Source organism: Pipistrellus hanaki, assembly GCF_964339955.1.
Source record: "Pipistrellus hanaki genome assembly, chromosome: 15".
NCBI classification, from domain to species: Eukaryota; Metazoa; Chordata; class Mammalia; order Chiroptera; family Vespertilionidae; genus Pipistrellus; species Pipistrellus hanaki.
The window spans coordinates 26,231,219-26,253,207 of NC_140517.1; the positions used below are offsets into that span (position 1 = coordinate 26,231,219).

At 43.7% G+C, this 21,989-nt stretch overlaps 1 protein-coding gene across 4 annotated transcripts in view; it reads right to left on the minus strand.

Moving 5' to 3' along the window:
• The window catches only part of KLHDC4 (kelch domain containing 4), a 47,764-nt gene extending 26,431 nt beyond the window's left edge, over window positions 1–21,333 (minus strand). For 3 of the 4 annotated variants that reach the window (XM_084905039.1, XM_084905038.1, XM_084905041.1), the window contains exons 1-5: window positions 21,123–21,302; window positions 17,585–17,676; window positions 14,010–14,088; window positions 13,074–13,172; window positions 7,826–7,962 (exon numbers count right to left, since the gene is read on the minus strand). In XM_084905039.1, the coding sequence (XP_084761165.1) occupies window positions 7,826–7,962; window positions 13,074–13,172; window positions 14,010–14,088; window positions 17,585–17,676; window positions 21,123–21,221 (506 nt within the window). In that variant the 5' untranslated portion in view covers window positions 21,222–21,302. Of the gene's footprint in view, window positions 1–7,825; window positions 7,963–13,073; window positions 13,173–14,009; window positions 14,089–17,584; window positions 17,677–21,122 lie in introns of all 4 variants that reach the window. The other variant, XM_084905040.1, reaches the window with a different exon arrangement.
• Between the last annotated feature and the right edge of the window lie 656 nt (window positions 21,334–21,989).

Genomic DNA, 21,989 nt, shown 5'->3' on the forward strand with positions numbered 1-21,989 from the left:
GAACATTAACTTACCAGACACTAATTAACTGCACAAATTAATAAGTGTAATGCAGCCGAAACCGGTTTGGCTCAGTGGTAGAGCGTCGGTCTGCGGGATGAAAGGTCCCGGGTTCGATTCCGGTCAAGGGCATGTACGTTGGGGGGTGTGCAGGAGGCGGCTGGTTGATGTTTCTCTCTCATCGACGTTTCTGGCACTCTATCTCTCTCCCTTCCTCTCTGTAAAAAATCAATAAAATATAAAATAAATAAATAAATAGATAATAAAATTTAGCATATATATAATTAAAATATGTATAAAAAAATAAGTGTAATGCAAATAAACCTACTTTTCTTGTTCTCTGAAAGCAAAATATCTCCTCTTGTGCACACCAAAGAAGTCAGTACAAGACTAATGATGTGGCAATTGGCTACTAAAATACTCCCTGCTAGAAATAGTGGAAAGAAATGGTGCGCTGAAGTGGAGGGCATGTAAGGGAAATGAATGCAACAGAATTATAATAACAGTCACTAGCGAACGTTGTAGTTCATTAATAATTATGCATAACAGGATAATGTAAAAATTAAGTTAAGAAATTTTTATTAAAACTTGTTACATAGTGCCACAAAAATATTTGTTGTGGGCCATGAGTTTGACATGTTGCACTGTAATACTAAAAGTCAGAGATCTCAGACAAAATAAATCTATGGGCCAAAAGTGACCCTTTACTCTGACAGTCTTTAATTTCATGCATCCTTTCCTTATCCCTTGATTTTCATACAAATCAGTCACACTCTCTCTATCTGTTGGTCTTCCCTTCCTCCTTACACACAAAAACTTCAAGATGATAATCAATGGGCAGTGAAGGAGCAGGGGATCCACACAAGCTTCCACTCCCATTTCCAGATTTTCCTGGCTTCTCTCACAGTTGATGCATAGCTGTTAATAAAACCAGCCTGATTATGAGGTCCACAAAGCCTCAGCCTATGAGCCCAACCAGCTCATGGGAGAAGCCAGAGAACAGAACATATGTGTTTGTTTCCACATGATAATTACGAGGTATGGACTGATTTCAGCTAACTCATTGCAACCTTTTGCAACAGGATCATACAAATAACTCTGAATTATTTTGAGAATAATCTTTTCTAGGATGTCAACTTTTCTCAGGCACAGCTTTAAGATATAGACACTAAGCAGGTTTAGCTGAAAACACCACAAATGTTGGCTCCTTTTCCAAACCAAGAGCAACAGTATGCACACATCAACGAACACACACACACACACACACACACACACACACAACTATACAGTATATTATTTTTCATTCAACCAATTTTTATTGATCATGTATTAAGTACGTCAATGCATATAAAAATGTATTAGTTGTGCAGAGAAACCAAGATGGCAGCATAGATAAACACCTGTACTTGCTGCTGTAGACAACCACTTCAAAACTACAACTAAAAGACAAAACGGCCATCATCCAGAACCACAGGAAGGTTGGCTGAGTGGAAATTCTACAACCACCCTGTTTCCCTGAAAATAAGACAGTGTCTTATATTAATTTTTGCTCCCAAAGATGCGCTAGGTCTTATTTTCAGGGGATGTCTTATTTTTCCATAAGAAGAATACTGTACACATTTATTGTTAAATGAAAATAAAGGAAATTTATTACCTGTATACGGTACGGTAGTACGGTAGTTGTCAACACAAACCAGACAAACTGTGAATCCTACAGTATCAAGAACTGACTCATTTATTCAATGACAATCATGTCATCATCTTCTGGAACATCATCATAACAATCCAATTCCTGAATTTCCTGGTGAATTTCTTGTGACTCCATTTCTTTCAGAATCAGTGGAACAAATCTCTCATGTTTAGCCTGGGGGGGCCTTATTTTCAGGGGATGTCTTATATTTCACTCAGAAGGAAACCTGTAAGTAGGCCTTATTTTCGAAGGATGTCTTATTTTCGGGGAAACACAGAAGGAAAGAGAAAACCACACTGAGATTCAGAGGAGCTACAGAAATAAAGTGCAGAGGTACAGAGTTGCGAGTGGAGGGGAGCTACAGAGGGGATAAAGAGGAACAACTATAATAATCTGAACAATAAAGAATTTTTAAAAATGTATTACTTGTAACAAATGTTCATAGCAGCATTATTTTCAAGAGTGCAAAGTGGAGAAACTAAACATCCACCAATAAATGGATAAACAAATGTAGTGTCTCAAAACAATGGAACATATTCAGTCATAAAAAAAGAGGTTCTGACACATACTACAGAATGGAACCTTAAAAACATTATGCAGAGGAGAAACCAAGATGGCGGCATAGGGTAGACACCTGAATGCAGCCTACCACAACAAATTTGAATTTAGAACTGGAAAACAGGGAGACATTGCCCTGAAGCACCGGATGGCTGGCTGAGAGGAGGCTCTACCATCTGGGAAGGAGAGAGAAGGCATGCTGAACCTCAGAAACTGTGAAGGTGCGGTGAACTGAGAGCAAGAAAAGGCAGCTACCAGACTTCGCTGCTGGCTTGCTTGCTGAGCGCGGAGAGGGCGGGCCGAGTTCGTTGCTGGATTACTCCTGGCGTATGGAGAGGGCGGACGAGGAGAGGGTGGAAAGTTCTTGTTCAGGAGGAAAACAGAACCACCCTATTGCTCTGATAGACGGCCCCAGGCAGGGAGAGGCCAGACTGTCAGGCAGTGGGCAGAGATCTCTGGAGGAGTGTGAAGCCAGCGGCCATTAGTGTGGGACTGAGAAACCAGACCCTCGTAGGGAGGGGCTGACCAAAGCTTATCTGCACCAGCCTGAGACTCCACCCCATCCAAGCGGAGTACAGAAGCCGTTCCCATGGCTAGCTTTCTCATTCCCCGCTAATAGGATTCTGCTAAGGAGGGACAGACAGAAATCTAAAGCTTATCTGCGCCTGTACCAAAGAGGTGTACGCTCCGGCAACCAATCTTGCGGGATTCACCAAGGCTTGTCTTTGCCACCCCGAGACTCCGCCCCATCCAAGTGGAATACAGTCCTAGCTGAGACACTTCTGATCCTCATAGCCAATTGGCTTGGAGATCAACGCTTCCCAGTGATACCAACAACAAGCAAGGCTTAACAACAAGACTACACACACAGCCCACAAAGGGCTACACCAAGACTGTCCACCTCAGCTAACTGGAAGGTTGACCCACTGAACCATATAGGACAACTTAGCACACAAAGCCACCCTACCAACTCAGGGAAGCTGTGAAAATGCCGAGACAAGGAAACAGACCACAAACAAAAGAAATGGAGGAAAAGAAGCAACTGGATATAGAGTTCAAAACCACACTTATAAGGTTTTTCAAGAATTTCCTAGAAAAGGCCGATAAAATAAATGAGACCTATGAGGATATGAAAAGGGATCAACTAGAAATAAAGAATACATTGTCTGAAATACAAGATATTATACAGAGTCCTAAAAACAGAATGGAAGATTGCAAGAATCAAGTCAATGATTTGGAACATAAAGAGCCAGAGGACACTCCTCCACAGAAGCAAGAAGATAAGAGAATACAGAAAGTTGAAGATAGTGTAAGAAACCTCTGGGACAATTTCAAACGAACCAACATCAGAATTATGGGAGTCCCAGAAGAAGAAAGAGAGCAAAATACTGAGAACATACTGAAAGAAATAGTGACAGAAAACTTCTCCCACCTGGGGAAAGGAATAGACTTATAAGTCCAGGAAGCGCACAGAACCCCAAACAAAAGGAATCCAAAGAGGACCACACCAAGACACATCATAATTAAAATTCCAAGAGCAAAAGACAAAGAATATTAAAAGCAGCAAGAGAAAAGCAGGTAGTTACCTATAAAGGAGCACCCATACGACTGTCAGCTGATTTCTCAACAGAAACCATGCAGGCCAGATGGGAATGGCAAGAAATATTCAAGGTGATGAATAGCAAGAACCTACAGCCAAAAATACTCTACCCAGCAAAGCTATCACTCAGAATCGAAGGCCAGATAAAGAGCTTCACAAATAAAGAAAAGCTAGAGGAGTTCATCACCACCAAACCAGAATTATATGAATTGCTGAAGGGGGTTCTTTAGGAAGAGGAAGAAGATAAAGATAAAAATTATGATCAACAAATACGTAACTATCAACAAGTGAAACTAAAAGCCAAGGGACTTAAAAAACCTGATGAACAATATGAACTGGTGAATATAATAGAATCAGAGGTATGGAAGGGGAGTGGACTAACGATTGTCGGGGAAAAGGGGAGTGGGGGTGGGTGGGAAGAGCCTGAACAAAAACTGTGTACCTATGCATGAAGACAATGGGGGGTGGGGAAAGGGCAGAAGGTGGGGTGGGAACCTGGTGGAGGGTAGCAATGGGGGGGGCGGGGGGGGGGAGAGGAACATTTGTAATAATCTGAACAATAAAGATTTATTAAAAAAAAACAAACACAACATTATGCAAAGTGTAAGCCAGTCACAAAAGAACAAATAATGTAGGATTCTAGTTACATGAAATATCTAGCATAGGCAAATCCACAGAGAGAGCAAGCAAATTAAAGGTGAGTTAATAGTGGGAATGGAGTCTTTTTTGGGTGATGGAAAATTCTCTGCTATTGAACTAGCAGTGGTAGTTGTACAACTCTGTGAACATGCTAAAAACCATCATATCAATTTTGAAAGGGGTGATTATTTTAGGTATATAAAAAACAGCAAGAGTTCTATAAGTAGCCTGACCTCCTTGTTTGTGGTTTATGGAGGCACAGATAACTAGTTAGGATGGCACCAACTTTAGAAATAAATGAAGAAAGGCTGTCAAAATCTTTCTCCTCTTGCCCAACTGCATCTCCTCCAGGGAGTAAGGAAGAAAAGTGGGCTTCCCCTTTAGAAGTGCTGGCTTTTCAGTGTGGCAGGCTGACTAACTAAACTTGAACCAACAGGAAACCTGAGCTGGTAGGGCAGGCCTGCTGACTGAGGAAGGGGTGAAAAGTGCTTGAGAATACTGTCTGGTTACACCGGCAGTTCCTCTCCATGGCTTCCGGCTTTGCTCGCTATCAGAGAAGTCCCACCAAAGCAAGAAGCACCAGCAGGAGACTGGAGATACATGAAGAGGGAAGGAACCAAGGCACGGCCCCTTTCCCCTGCCTTGGCCCCTCTCAGGAGCATCGACATCATTTCCAGCTCCAGACCCCACCCCACCCCACCCCACCCCACCCCCAAAGCCTAGCAGTGGGAAGTGAGTAACTTCTAGCTGACCCACTAGTTTGGTTTTCTCCACCATAGTGTGACCCATCTCTTTCATGTCCTCCTGGTTAGACCCTCACTGATACACCAATGGTTGTCAAAGGAAAGATGTTTGCAAACACTAGACATTAGTAGTTACGGGCTAAATGCTTATGTCTTCCTCCCCCGAAGCCCCTACCAAAATTCATGTTAAAGCCCTAACCCGAAGAGTGATGGTATTTGGAAGTGGGGCCTTTGGGAGTAGTTCAGTTTAAATTAAATCATGTGGGTGGGGCCCTGGCTGGTGGGGCTAACGGTTAGAGAATTAGTGGGCACACCAAAAGGTATAGGGTTCAATTCCCAGTCAAGGGCATGTATATGGATTATAGGTTCAATCCCTGCCCTGGTTGGGCTATGTGGCAGGCAGCCAATCAATGTGTCTCTCTCACATCCATGTTTCTCTCTCTCTCTCCCTGAGCCCACGTCACTCCCTCCCTTCCACTCTCTCTAAAGAACAATGGGAAAACTATCCTCTGGTGAGGATTAAAAAAAAAAAATCATGAAGGTGGGGTCCCCATGATGGGATCAGGGCCTTTACAACCAGAGGAAGAAAGAACTCTCTTCACAAGCAAAAAGCAACCATGTGAGAACACAGCAAGAAGACAGCTGTGTTTCTTTCACATCAAAGTTTCTCTCTGTCTTTCCCTCTCTCTTCCATCCCTCAGTGGAAAAATAACCTCAGGTGAGGATTAAAAAAAAAAAAAATTCACATTTTAATTACAATGAACAAGTATTCAAGTAATGAGAGATGTGTTTATCAGAGACAATTTCAGATTTAAGACAGAAGCCTCAAATGTTGCGTAAGCATAATTGAGCCAAGAGCACCAGGAGGCAGCTGGAATCCTGTGCTGAGCCGAGGGTGGCTATCGCTGGCTGGCTGGGAGACAGCAGCCACAGCAAGCTGTTCAAAGGGCACTCCCCAAGTGACCACATGTCAATAGTACCTCCCTGCTTCCTTGGAACAAACACATACAATATACGTTACAGAACCAGAAAAGGCTGAAGGACACATGAAAGTGTATACAAAATAACTTAGAATGTCCCTGCAGGAACACCCACAGATGTGTCATCGTCAACAGTAGACCCATCCAAGTAGCTGTAAGTCTTGTATATATTCTTCCACAGAGAGGTTTATTATCCCTCAACCATAAATTTGGACAAATAGCAACCATGCGGCTGACAAAAATGCTATGAAAATATTAACAATCAATTCAATGACAATGAACAAACAAGCACATAAAATTGGGTTTCAAAAAAAAAAAATAAATGGAGCAAAACAAAACAACAGAGATTGCAAGCTCTGGGCCTAAATACTTTTTTAAATTATGAAGAAAATGACTAAATTTCAATATATACATAATGAAACCAATTTTAATATGAAAATAATTTCCTGACTGCTGTGCCTACTAAGATAATGAAGCTTTCCCTAAACAAGCAAGCAAAAGGGAAATGAAGTCAGTAATTGGTAATACCAAGGCTCTTTCTGGTTCCAATTTGACTCAGGATTGCCACTGGCCCTTTCTCCAGCAGGTTAGCCCGGCTTGGGGACTCTACTTACATTTCCCACATGCACAAGGGACATTCTACCGAGTTAGTTCCACTCTAGGCCTGAAGCCAATCGATCAGGTCTCCACAGCCTGGCACTGTGGTCTCCTAAGAGGCTCATCAAATAAGCAAGCACACCCAGTCAGGGAGGTAGGCTTCCCTCTTATGAAAGTCGTAGGACCTGAAAACACTTTGCACCACCACTGAATTCCGCAGTGCAGCTGCCTTCTCCACTGAGGCGAAGAAACTCTGGTTGCTGCTTTAGCAGTGGAAAGAAGGCACCCTGCACCAGGTGCACACAGCCCGGCAAGCAGGCATGCGCACCCCAGGAAAATGAAGTCAACTAGCTCTTTCAATCTGTCACTCTCCTAGGTTTTTTCTTGTAAATAATGTATATGCAGACACAAATCTCTTCAGAGTCAGGTGTGCAGCAATGACCACTAACACGAGTGGTGGATGTGACAATACATTTACCAAAAGATGCAGAAATCAAGCTCTAGGGATGGCTGAGCTTAGTTTATTGAAGAAAAACATAAAGGCTTTCCCATCAATCATCTTATGGCTCCACTGTTTCTATGTCCACTAGACTAGAAAGAGCACTCCCGTTAGTATACCACAGCTCCACCCAGCAAACTGAAACCCAAAGTGTCTTTAAGGAGATAATCAGAGGGTCCAGGAGAAGAACTGCATTAAAATATGATCAATGCAATACACACAAGGGAGGAACAAGAAAATAACCCTGAATGCAGCGCTGCTCCTAGCGACCTTGGCAACACCTTTAACAAAGCCCGTTGTCAGGCAGCAGTGGCCAGACAGGGCTTCTCAGCAAAGGGTGGGAAAAACTCAAGCTCTTTCCTTTCTGCAGTTACCCGCGAAGCTGGTCCCTCAGGCTCTGCAAGGGTGTTCCTCAAACCCCTGGAATTCTACAATATCTGACTCTATCACTGTGAACCAGGCATGCTGGCATGGACAGGGAGGCAGGCCCAGATGTCAACTTATCACCCAGCGCCTTACCTGACTTGTTCCCAGGTCTTGGTGGCTAAATGCAGAACCCAGAGATCCTTGTAGTGGTAAAACTGCTCTCCGTCAGGAGAAGCAAACTCCCCTCCAAAGATCCACAGCTGCCCACCACCTTGAGGCACCACCACAGCCTGTGAAAACAAAGGTGGCAGGTCAGAGCAAAGCAGCACAGTTCTTGGCTGGCTCCACGGGTGCAGTCCAGGTTCTGTGCCATCCGCCAGAATACAGCACGTGGTAGTCTTGGCCAGCACCCACACTTCTGCCTTTGAGGGAAAATTCCTGAAAAATCCCTCATCAACAAATCCTCCAAAGTCAAAATCTAATAAACTTTCAGGCACTCCTAGGTTGCAAAATTAACATCCTCTTATGTTTAGATAACCCACATCCCATTAGAATGGATAATTATGTCAAAAGTTAACATCTATCTATCTATCTATCTATCTATGGTATGTACACACACACACACACACACACACACACACACACACGGCTAATATGCAAAGTGTCCCCTCAGGAGTTCGATTGCTCACTATGATATGTGCTGTCCACCAGGGGCGGGGTAGAACAAAGGGAGGGAGGAGAAACCAAGATGGCGGCATAGGTAAATGCCTAACTGCAGCCTCGCACAACAATTTCAAAAAATACAACTAAGCCCAAACCGGTTTGGCTCAGTGGATAGAGAGTTGGCCTTCAGATTCAAAGGTCCCAGGTTTGATTCCCATCAAGGGCATGTACCTTTGTTGCAGGCACATCCCCAGTAGGGAATGTGCAAGAGTCAGCTGATGGATGATTCTCTCATCGATGTTTCTAACTCTCTATCCCTCTCTCTCTCTCTGTGTAAAAAATCAATAAAATATATTTTCTTAAAAATACAACTAAAATACAAAATGGACATTATCCAGAACTACAGGAAAGTTGACTGACTGGAAATTCTACAACTAAAAGGAAAGAGAAAACCAGAAGAAAAATCAGAGGAGCTGTAAAAGCCTAAGGTATGGAGACACAGTGTGTGCGTGGGGAGAGTATGGAGCTGGAGAGAAGGGGGCAGCTAGCGTTCCCTAGCGGGAAGGAGATAAAAGCTCTGGACTGTGCTGAACCCCAGTTCCAACTGCACTGAACCCCAGTTCTGGGCGAGACCCTGGAGACCCAGGCTCATACAGGAGGAATCTAGGCTGTAAGGCGGAAACTCAGGGGAGTGGCGAAAGGCAGAGTCCCAGAGGCATGCACATTGCGTGCAGAGGAAGGACTGTTGACTGTGCTGCTAGATTGCCCTAGCAGGAAGGAGACAAAAGCTCCGAACTGCATTGAACCCCACTTCCATCTGCACTGAACCCCAGTTCCAGGCTCATTGGGGGAGAGACTAGACTGTCTGATAGTGGGCGAAACTTGAGGGCACTTTTCTCTCAGAGGTGCTTGCAGTGGTACCAAAGAACACTGAGGAACACTGAGAATCAGGAACCTCATGGGGTGCAGCTGATGAGAAGCCAGGGCTGTAGACTCCATCCTGAAACTCTGCCCCATCCAAGCTGAGCACAGAGGCTTTTGCAATTTTCCAAGTCTAGTAGAATAAGGCTGTCTCCTGGCATAGACACAGCTGATCCTCACAGCCAATTGGCCTGGAGGACAATTCCTCCCAGTGATACCAACAACAATTAAGACTGAACTACAACAAGACTGTACACATAGTCCACAAAGGGGTGCACCAAGAGTGTCCACCTGACCCACTGAACCATATAGGACTACTTAGCACACAAAGTCACCCTACCAACTCAAGGAAGCTGTGAAAATGCCGAGACAAGGAAACAGGTCACAAACGAAAGAAATGGAGGACAAAAAGCAACTGGATATAGAGTTCAAAACCACGCTTATAATGTTTTTCAAGAATTTCCTAGAAAATGCCGATAAAATAAACGAGACCTATGAGGATATGAAAAGGGATCAACTAGAAATAAAGAATACATTGTCTGAAATAAAAAATATTATAGAATCCTAAAAACAAAATGGAAAATCACAAGAATCAAGTCAAAGATTTGGTACATAAAGAGCCAGAAGACACTCTCCGCAGAAGCAAGAAGACAAGAGAATCCAGAAAGTTGAAGATAATGTAAGAAACCTCTGGGACAACTTCAAGAGAACCAACATCAGAATTATGGGGATCCCAGAAGAAGAGAGAGAGCAAGATACCAAAAACATACTGGAAGAAATAGTGACAGAAAACTTCCCCCCACCTGGTGAAAGAATTAGACTTACAAGTCCAGGAAGCGCACAGAACCCCAAACATAAGGAATCCAAAGAGGACCACACCAAGACACATCATAATTAAAATTCCAAGAGAACAAAGGGAGGCCCTGGCTGGCAGCAGAAGGCCCCAACCAGTCTGATCTCTGGCCAGGCCTAGGGACCCTACCCATGCACAAATTTCGTGCACCAGACCTCCAGTCAGTTATAACTGTTTTCCTTTAATAAAGCTATTTACCTTTCCTCATTAATCACTTTCCTAGAGATTAAGCATTATATATCTAAAACCACACACACGAATAAAGCATGTTTAATATGTAATGTTTTTGTAACATCATTAACATTTACTTTTTTTTTTTTAAATATATTTTATTGATTTTGTACAGAGAGGAAGGGAGAGAGATAGAAAGCTAGAAACATCGATGAGAGAGAGTCATTGATCAGCTGCCTCTTGCACACCCCCTACTGGGGATATCCCCGCAACCAAGGTACATGCCCTTGACCGGAATCGAACCCGGGTCCCTTCAGTCCCCAAGCCAACGCTCTATCCATTGAGCCAAACCGGTCTTGGCATTAACATTTACTTTTTAAAGATTTAAGCATAACAGGAAGGCACATAGAAGCAGTGAGGACAATAGCCTTATGGGCCGTAGGAACAGGTAGCTCTCACACAGGAGAGGATAGAGCAGCACACAGCCAAGCTCACTCTGCACCGCACCAAGAACTTTCAAGACCCACAGATGCATATTTCAAAGTATTACTTGGCTTAGCAGAATATCAAAGTTTTCATAGAACAAAAATGATCTACAAGCCAAACATTCTATAAACTAATGTGCCGATCTAAGGGGAAAAACAGCAGAGAACAGGGACTCCAGGAACTCACTGGAGGGACACAGGAGGTTGGCCAGCTAGGGAGGGATTGTGATAGGGCTCCAGAGTGTGTCTGACCTACGGTATCTCGCTCAATCCTGATCAGTGGGACCCCAGCAGCAAGCTAACCTACCAGTCAGAGCAGGGGTCTTCAAACTGCGGCCCGCAGAGGAGTCTGATCCTGCCCACCAGGTTTTTTGGGCAGTGAGCGCAGCCGAGGTGTTACAGTAGGAATTAGTAGTTCATATAGTCCGGCCCTCCAGCTCTCTAAGGGACCGTGATCTGGCCCCCACTTTAAAAAGTTTAAGGACCCCTGAGTCAGAGAGTCTGCCCCCTGGTCATCAGTGCATGTCATACCGAATGGTCGACTGGTCAACTGTCTGTCCCCTGGTGGTCATCAGTGTACATCATAGCAAACAGTTGAGTGGCCTTAGCATATTATTAGCATATTATGCTTTGACTGGTTGAACGGCCGACTGAACACTTAGCATATTAGGCTTTTATTATAAGCTAGAGGCCCAGTGCAAAAAATTCACAGCATAAACAGCAAGCCAACCTTAATTCCAAGGATATTATTAAGCCCTATACTAATAAAGTCCTCATCAAGCATGAATATGAATCACAGCCTGCTAAGCACCCTGCCAAAATAGCTAAATTTTAAAATCTCAAAGAATGTTATGACTCTAATTCTTCAAGGACACAGTTAATAACTGATGATTAAAATAGTAAAGAAAAGAAATAAAAAAGAAACCTCTAGCCTGCATTATGTGACATGGGCATGAAGCCTGGCTGCTCCATTGAGACATCAGCCTTCTTGGGGCCCAGGAATCTGTGAGACATCTGGGAAGACTGGGGACTCAAGAGTGCTCACCACTGGGACAGGACAGGACTTAGTCCTTAGCTTTTCTGGGGCAGATCATTTACTCTTCAGAACTGGAATTTATCTGATAAACTTGGAATTTATCAAAATCTATTTATTTATTAAAATCCAAGCTTACTAAATCTAATTTTTAAACCTGAAAGCAAGTGCCTTCCTCTTTTCCAGAAGATAAACCAATCCAAATACTTGCAAACTTTCATGTGCACAAGAAACTCATGCAATTCAGGCAGCAGGTCCTCCTCCCACCCAATTTCAGATCAGTGGGCTATTTCTGAGCACAGAATCAGGAAAAGGCAAACCACATACACATGGTGGGCTCTTATAATCATCGTTCTCCACCCTGGAGAGGTATCACTCATTTAAATTGTTGGGTGTTTATCTGGTTTTTGGGTTTTTTTGGTGCCCCAACACTGTTCCAAGTACTGGGTTATAATAATGAACAAGACCAAGTGCCTGTCCTCATGTAACTGTGTAGAAACTGAAACCAGGATCCCTTCCTTGATAGGTAAACAGCTCTGACAGAGCTCTCCTGGGGTAAGCAGAAACCAGCCAACATCATCTGATTTAGCACTTCATTATCCCTGTTCATAACTCATTCATTCTATAATAATTATTTTCCACACAGCATTTACACCTCTTTTTTTAACAGTTTTCTCATTTTCATCTCTTTAGTCATCATAACTTGAGCCAATAGGAGCCTCTTTCACTCAAACAGAAAAGGAGCAATTTGCTGACCAAGTACCACACTCAGCATTATTACCTAAATTATTTCATATGATCTTTGCACCACATGGCGGAGGGGGTATTTATCTCCCTGTCTTTACAGATGAAGACAGTGATGTGTTAAGAAGTACAGAAACAAGCCTAAGTTAGAAAACAGCAAAGTGCTGAAACCAGTTTGGCTCAATGGATAGAGCGTCGGCTTGGGGACTGAAGGGTCCCGGGTTCGATTCTGATCAAGGGCATGTACCTTGGTTGCGGGCATATCCCCAGTAGGGGGTGTGCAAGAGGCAGTTGATCGATGACTCTCTCTCATCGATGTTTCTAACTATCTCTCTCCCTTCCTCTCTGTACAAAATCAATAAAATTAAAAACAAACAAACAAAAAAAACAGCAAAGTGAGGACCATGTGCCAAGACCCAGTCTGTACAAGGCTGCCTGTCGTTTACCAATTCTAAAAGTCACTAACAGAATCCTCAGACTAAAGCCCCAACAGGAACAGAGGGAAGGCTAAGGGTTAGTACTGACACATACCTGGTGAGCACAGCGCCTCGGAGGTGGACTGGGGATTTCAACCTTGGTCCAGGAGTCCTTCCTGATGTTGTAGATATAGAGCTCATTATATAAAAACGTCTGCAGAAAGGAAGAGTAACTTTACTGACATGAATGAAGCTTCCATGCAAGTGACAGCAAGTGGAAAGAAGGATCTATCACTAGCCTGCCCTGGAAAATGTGTTTCCTAAGCAATGTAAATCTTATCAATACAGAGCTGGTGCAGCAGGTCCCCTGGATCATTTGATATAATACACAAAGTAAAAAACCGTCTGTCCACCAAGCAGGGAAGGTGAACTTCATATTTTTGTAACTGTTTCACATACAGCTCTGAAACACCAGTCTTTCTGGACTGTTTAAAAATAAAAATTAGCCGAAACCGGTTTGGCTCAGTAGTAGAGCGTTGGTCTGTGGACTGAGGGGTCCCAGGTTCGATTCCGGTCAGGTTGCAGGCACATCCCCAGTAGGGGGTGTGCAGGAGGCGGCTGATTGATGTTTCTCTCTCATCGACGTTTCTAGCTCTCTATCTCTCTCCCTTCCTCTCTGTAAAAATCAATAAAATATATTTAAAAAATAAATAAATAAAAATAAAAATTAGATCTAAAACTGATCAGTACTTTTCTAATTCAAAACAACATTGGAAACCCATCATGAGGAAGAACAACATGGACAATCAACCTGAATGAACAGAATGCTTGTCAACCTCAAGGCAGTAACAAGAGTGACCCTAAATGTCGCTAAAGGATACTGATGGCTTGTCAAGGACATCACATGCCAGTCCTGACAGCTCAGAAGGCAGGACACGTGAGAGGGGAGTTAAAGGACCAATGAGTATTTGAGATCACTGTTTTAAATAAATTTTACTCCAAATAAGAACCATGGAAATTTGCAAAGGAAAGAAAAAAATATATACTTTACTTTTTGGCCATTGAAATATTCACCTCCGAAAAGGATTAATTCATCTTTCTCAGGATGAGCAGAGAGAGAGGCATTTAACCTGCAAGAGACAAAACCAGCAGATCAACATAAAGCCACATCATTTGATGCCCAATATGAGACTGTTCTCTTTTCCATCAGAGTGTTTCATCAGAGATAAGACTTTTTTAACTTTTGTGAAAGAGGAGCCTTCGGTTGAGAACACAACCAAGGTAACAACCTTAAAGTAGTCTCATCCATGATACTACTACCCAGGATCCCTGTCCCAGGAGAGCTGGACCTGCGCCACTCCCACAGCATCTGGCTAACATCATCAGGCAGTGACAAATCTAGGTATTCCTACTCATGTGCCAAATTCCCCAGAACTGTCCTATTTTAAGAGTCTATCCTCTTAATTCACAATCAAAACTGCTCTTAAAAGTCCAGTATTTAAGCATTTCAATATATATCTCAGACACCTTTCATCTAGAAAATAAAGGTAAATAATTTTCTACTTGTTTTACACATGAGGACAAAAGGAATAGCTATAAGAAAATCATACACACATTCTGACCATTTCAGTGAAAAGTAATTGAAGTTATGGTGAATGAGAAGGTCAGTGACTAGAAAATACCTTTCCTTCAAAATTCCCTTGAGTGGTATACCCAAGATGAATCCTATCACACTAATACCAAAAGATGCTTCTCAGGGGAAAGAAAAAAAAAAAGTTTCAAGATCAATTAAGTTGGGAAATCCCAAAACTCCATTTTTCTCTTCGGGATTTATTGTATATAGAAAGATCTTACAAGCTGAGAAATTCTGCAGTAAAGAAACCAAGTGTTGCCGAAACCGGTTTGGCTCAGTGTAGAGCGTCGGTCTGCGGACTGAAAGGTCCCAGGTACGATTCCAGTCTGGGGCATGTACGTTGGTTGGGGGCACATCCCCGGTAGGGGGTGTGCAAGAGGCAGCTGGTCGGTGTTTCTCTTATCAACGTTTCTAGCTCTCTCTCTCTCCCTTCCTCTCTGTAAAAAATCAATAAAAATATATTTTAAAAAAAAACCCAAGTGTTAAAACAGTGCAGCTGCTGTGGCACACAATCTCTCAAAAGTTAAACAGACTTTTCCATTCCCGGGTATGTAGTCAAGAAAATTGAAAACAGTAACATTCATTACAGTCTCATACACAATAGACCCAAAGTGGAAACAACCCAAGCGTCCATCAATGGATGAATGAGTAAAATGCATCCCATCCATACATGGATACTGTTCAATCTTAAAAGGAATAACGTTCAGATTCATGATACAACATGGACAAACCTTGAGGACTTTATGCTAAGTGAAAAAACCCAGACACAAAAGGAAAGATATTTTATCACTCCACTTATAAGAAATATTTAGATTGCCGAAACCGGTTTGGCTCGGTGGATAGAGCATCCGCCTGCGGACTGAGAGGTCCCAGGTTCAATTCCGGTCAAGGGCATGTGCAAGAGGCAGGTGGTTGGTGGTTCTCTCTCATCGATGTTTCTCTCTCTATCCCTCTCTCTTCCTCTCTGTAAAAAAAAATCAATAAATTATATATATATTTTTAAATATTTAGAACAGGCAAATCAGAGGAAAAGAAAGCAGGATAGAGGTCACCAGGAACTAAGAGAGCAACTGCTTAATTGGTATAGAGCTATTGGGACGATGAATATTTGGGGAAATATATGGTGGTGATAGTTGCATAGCATTGTGAATATAAGTAATTCCACAGAATTGTTCCGTTAAAAATGGCTAAAATGGCAAATTCTATGTTATATATATTTTATCACAATAAAAAATTTTTTCAAAAAAAAGAAAACCAGTTGCCCAAAGTCCTTTGACCACAAATCTTTTTTTTTCACTTACCACATTAATTTTCTGTGGAAAAGTAATAAACACTCTTGGGAGACAACTCAATTTAGGCCTAGAGTACCAAAGTATCACTGCTATCCATGCCTGCCTATGCCCACCTTCTCCGAGGCACTCACACTAGAGAAGCAGTCGCCAACCTTTCAGACCTCACGGACGTGGTCCAAAGACCACCGATGAGTGACCGCTGCACTGGAGCACGCCGAAGCACTGAGGCAGCTGTGCACCAGATCCTTAATTTCCCATTAAATTACACCTCGGCCAATACTTGGGAGATATACACACTTACAAAACTTGGTTATTTCATGGTTTTGTTACCATAAAATATGATGGAGGGGTAGGAGGTGAGAGTGCCTAAGATTTCCAACCAAAAGGTCATCTTCTACCTCAGCTCCATCAACTGTAAGGGATCATTCCCAGCTGACCCAGGGAATCACCAACCTTTCAAATTACATCCTGACATTAAACCTGGCTTTTGGGGCAACATTACTTTAGAAAAGTTCTAAAATGTCACCCAAAAATAATCACAAGTGACTTCCCTCAGGGATGCTGTACATATGAAGCCTTAAAGATCTCAAGGATTTATTTACTTCAACAATTCAAATGAAAAAGTACATCTTACCACAAATGGGACTTGTTTGGCCCTAACGATATCACGCTGGACAAAGGGGGAAACAGAACAGATTCCTAATGAAGCTTACTAAATGAAGAACAGAAAGGACTTCCAACTCTGGGAGCTGCTGAGTCAGGTTGTTTGGCTCAGGGGCTAATCAAGTCGCCAACCCCAGCCCACCTACAGGTGATAATTAAATCTGGGTCCCAGGTCATCGGAATTAGCTGGCAGAACCTTCACCTGCACCTCACTGAAGTGAAGGCAGCACTATAACCACCTTCCTTCCTGAAGTGCTGGGCCTCATGCCTCCATTCAGGCTGACAACAGCTCTAGGGAGACTAATCTGAGGGCAATGAAGCAAATCATCTCAGCCAAACAGTCCCAGATGCTTGTGAAGTTAACATGCTTCCCCTTCTCTGAAGGACAGGAATCTATCTCATTATCAGGGTCACTTGGCCTCTCTAACTCAGTGCATTCTGTGTCATGCCTCTGCTCTGTTGGCACATATAAAAATCACACAGCCCAAAACCAAATTATAAATCAACTGGAATTCAGAAGATAAGAACTGACTCTGAGGAGTAAGAAGTCAGATGAAAACCAAAGTCTGCTCATTTCTGCTCCTCCCACAAGTGTTTACAATTCATTTAAATTGGCTTATACACAATTTATTTTTAATAATCACATTTTTTCACTAGAATTTAAAAGCAATAATAAATGAACACAGCTAAAAGCTTATTTCCACCCATGATAGGAATTTTTAGAATATCTTAAGAACCAAAGAAAAGCTCATTAGGACAACACTTCAGTCCACAAATTGTTACCAGTTGGGGAGCTTTCAAACCTGGCACAATTTTTCAGGTAAGCAGGCTGAGACCTCAATTGTCCCATGTTTCTGCATGACGAGAGCTGAAGAGCCTCATGCCATTCTTCAGAAGAAGTGAAAAAATGTTTTGTGAGAGCGAAAATGTCTCCAAGTACCTGGTTGTTTATGAATAACACATTGCCTATATAAAGCGGTTTTCCAATTTATACAAGAACACTCTCAGAAGCTATAATGAAGAGTCTTGCTCACTTACCGTGGTGAAGGTGGAGAGCAGGGCGTCTCCACAATCTGAGTCTTTTTGGCATCTAGTGTCTGGAAATGGGCTATGAGAGCTTCAAGGTCTTCCTAAAGGCAAACAAGCAATCACATGTAAGACGTTTTCTTAATCCCTACTATGGGGTTAGAGGCCTGGGTCAGCTTTCCCACTGTCCACAGACTTACAGGAAGTTTTCCTGGAAATGTCACCTAATTCCAAACCCTCACACTCCCCACGAAGGGCCTGCCACTTAGACAAGCCCACCCAGAGTTCACACCACCTTCAACCACCTCTCAGAAACCCAACCCGGAGCACCCGCCAGCCTGCTTTGCTGTCTGCACAGCAGTGTCTGAAAGAATTCTTGCTCGTTTGTTTTTAATTTTGTTTCCATTTCCCTCCCACCAAAACAGTAAGAGCTCCAAGCAAGCAAAACCTATCAGTCAGCTCAAACCAGAGCCTACATCTGCGGGTTGGCAACTATGGGCTGCAGCCAGTCTGTGTAAGAGGGCCTCTATTGTATATCTGCAGACAAGATTTAAGATTTACCTGTCCAGCTGGGTGGCATTGGAACCTGATTTTCCTATCCCCAGTGCAATGCCTCGTTCCCTGTATAAACCTTCCCCCAGACCCTGAAAGCTGATGCATGACCTTTGCGTCATAAGGAAAGTCCCCTCTATTTTTATTCTCTTCTTGGAAGCTCAGTCCCGCACTCTGCTCATGCTGAGACCTGGGATATGTCCCTGCCTTCCTTTCTATCCACCCCTCAAATACACGCACCCACATTTCCATCGTTCCACATTTCACACTGAAGGCAGGTTTGATGTCCTTCCTGCGCCTACAGACATTCCTTCCTTCCTTCTTCTCCAGCCTCATTTCCCACTCCACTTCCTCACTGCAAGCTTCAATGGCTTCCTCTCAGTCCCTTTATCATTCCCTTGGCTAAACAGGCACCAGCACTACGCCCAGGGTACCGCCTTCACCTCCCCAAAATAACCACTATATGGAACTGGGTACTCATTACTCTCCAGCGTTTCTTTACATTTTTATTATACATTATGTATCCCTAAGATATATATATATATATATATACAGCAGATCCTCAAATAGCATAATTTTATGATAATGTTGATGAGATGCCATAGGAATTTAATTCTTGTTTATACCAGTTAGCACAGAGTAAACCTGGTTTCTGTATACAGCCATACGTCAGAGATATTGCAGGTTCAGGTTCAGGCCACACAATAAAGCAAGTATCACAACAAAGAAAGTCATAATCTTTTTGCAAGTGGAGGGTCTTACTTTTAATTTGTAAAAATGCAACATCTGTGAAGTGCAATAACATACAAAAAAGCAAGGTATGCCTCTATGTCTTTTGCATACACACAGAATCTATGGACAATGTTAAGTGAGGACTTGCTATGTTGTTTTCATTTTTCAACCCCACCTAAGTGTTATCATACTGTATATTCTCTTGCAAATTGCTCTTTTGCTAGTTTGATACACTAAATCCACTCACTCTCATTGTGGCAGAGGTAGCACACCATCACATCTTCTCTACCCAGCCTGTTGAATGAACATCTGGGTCAATTCAATTTTTTTGTTTATATAAACAACTAGAGGCCTGGTGCACGAAATTCGTGCGTAGGGGTGGGGGGTCCCCTCAGCCTGGCCTGCACCCTCTCGCAATCAGGACCTCTTGGAGATGTCCAACTGCCAGTTTAGGCCTGATTACGCAGGGATCTTTGCTAAGGAAATTTCAACATATAAAATACTTGGCTCTGAACATGCCAGGGATCTGCAGGATTGGGCCTAAACTGACAGTCGGACATCCAGGACCGCTGGCTCCTAACCACTCACTTGCCTGCCTGCCTGATGCCCCTGACTCTGCCTAAGCCCCCACCACTGCCGCTTCATCCGGAAGGATGTTTGGAATGATGTCTGGAAGGCTGTCCGGTCTAATTAGCATATTACACTTTTTTTATTATAGATTATTATAGAAGATACCACTATGGCCATTACTGTGTTTGTGTAGTTGGGAAAAGTTTTTCCAAGGGAAACCTTTATGTGTGTAATTACTAGGCTGTAGCTTCCCTTGTCTAGATATTTACATAGTAGGTCCATAGTGGCTCTGCCAATTTTCACCCTCTCAACAGGCTATGGAAGCATCCATTATCCTGCTACTTCTATGTGGATAGTTCATCTAACGGTGTCCTGTTGACCAACACGTCCCTAATGCCAAACATGCTGCATTAGGTACTGACCACATGACTGGAATTTTACAGAAAGACCTGAAAGGAGAAAGGACCACTGGAGTCACAATTAGTTCAGAGCTCCTGATCTAGTGTCCTTCACCTCAGAAATGATCTTCCTTAAAGCGGGTAAGGTGGGAGGAAGGAGTGGCTGGAATGAGGAGCAGCAGGTGTGGAGGGAGAGCTGCTTTATCAGTTTTGGTGCAAACTGGCACTAACTCCCACCATTATGCAATGAGGACAGGCATCTCCACCGGTGTGCCTGGTTGAGAGCAGGCTTGGTTACTCTACTCCAGTGTTTCCCAACCTTCTCTCATGATGAGAATCACCTGGTGGAGTTGTTAAAACACAGATTCCTGAATCCCAACTAAGAAGTGCTAAACTAGAATTTTTGGGAACATATAGGTAAAATTGCATACCTAACTTAGTGCTCTGTATATAACATCTGTGTTAGAGCACTAGTTAAGTATACAATTTTACCTATATGTTCCCAAAAATTCTAGTTTAGCACTTCTTAGTTGGGATTCAGGAATCTGTGTTTTAACAACTCCACCAGGTGATTCTCATCATGAGAGAAGGTTGGGAAACACTGCTCTACTCATTAAGAGTACAGGCTCTGCGTTCTGGAGACCCATTTCAGACTCCCTCTTGCCACTTCACAGCTGTGACCACCCAGAGCGGTGTATTCTGACTTCCTGTCAGATGGGGGTGCCAAAGCTACCTAATTCATTTGGTTCTGAGGATTAAAATCCAGAGTGCACAGTGCCTGGCACACAGCAAACACTCATGAACCATTGTAAGTTGCCCCAAGTGAGGGAGCCGGAGAACCACAGTCAACAGAAAGCAGAACGCTCAACTCTTAAGTTCAGCCCTGTTCCATGTGCAAACCCCTGCTGAGAGAAGTGAAGTGAGAGAGAAGGGAAAGCAGAGAAAGTGAGAGGGGAAGAGGGACTGAGGAAGAAGAGAGTGCGTGGTGATTACAGCCAACCGTTACGGAATGCCCGAGTTCCACTTGCTCCGCGGACGCTCAATGCTCTGGGTAGCTGTGAGAATTACTTTTTTAAAGACGAGGAGTGAGGCTCAGAAGTTAAGCCTTTGCCCCCTGATCACGCCCCTTGCAAAGGCGCGCCGCCGCATCTTCCCACACTAACAACCCGCCCCTCGAGCTCCCAGCCGAGGGAAACCGGCAACGCCAGCGCCGCAGGACGGAGGACGCCAGCCGAGAGCAAGGCAGCCGGCGCGGAGGAGCAGCGCGCACGAGGGCCCGTCCCGCCGGCCCCGCTCACCTCCTCCTTCCGGGAGCGCTTGGACACCTTCTTCTCCATTTTGGCGGCCGTCTTCTCCGCCCCGCGGCCCTTCTTCTCTTTCTTGCCCTTCTTGCCCATCGTGCCGGTCGGAGGCAGCCCGGGGACGCCGAGGCTGGTGGTGAGCGGCGCGCGGCGCGCCGGAAGTACGTTTTTCTGGACCGGCGCGCAGAATTGCGTCACTTCCGGGAATGCGGGCGGAAGGGGGACGGGACCCCGCGGCTTTATTTCGCAATCTATGGAAATGAGCAGGAGGGCCTCTTGCAGGGTTGGCTCCGCCCCCAAGTACCGGGCTGCGCTCTGCCTCCTTCACTGCCTGCAAGTTGCTGCATTTGTCGTTTTCTGTGCGACCCAGACTGGCCTTGAAGGCTGGCTTCGAAGTTGACTCCATTTGGGCAAATTGCTTAGCCATGTGTAAAATGACTTGTTAGGAAGCGACATTTGTTCTACCTGGGGCCCTTTTGGGAATGAGGTGATTGTTGTGGCTTCAACCCCAGAAAGCTGTGCATGCACTTTTAAGGATTTACAGACCCTAAGTGAAGACAATCCTTTTTCCCAAACAAAACTTCCCTGTACTGTTAGGTGCTGAGGATATTTTGCTCGTCAATAAAAATACATCCGTGCCCCAGCCGGTTTGACTTAGTGGATACAGCATTGGCCTGCAGACTGAAGAGTCCCAGGTTTGATTCCTGGTCAGGTCAGGGCACATGCCAGGGTTGCCATCCTCAGTAGGGGGCTTGCAGGAGGCAGTCAATCAGTGATTCTCATCATTGATGTTTCTCTCTCTCTCTCCTTCTCTGAAATCAATAAAAATATATTTAAAAAGAAAAGAAAAATACAACCTTGCCA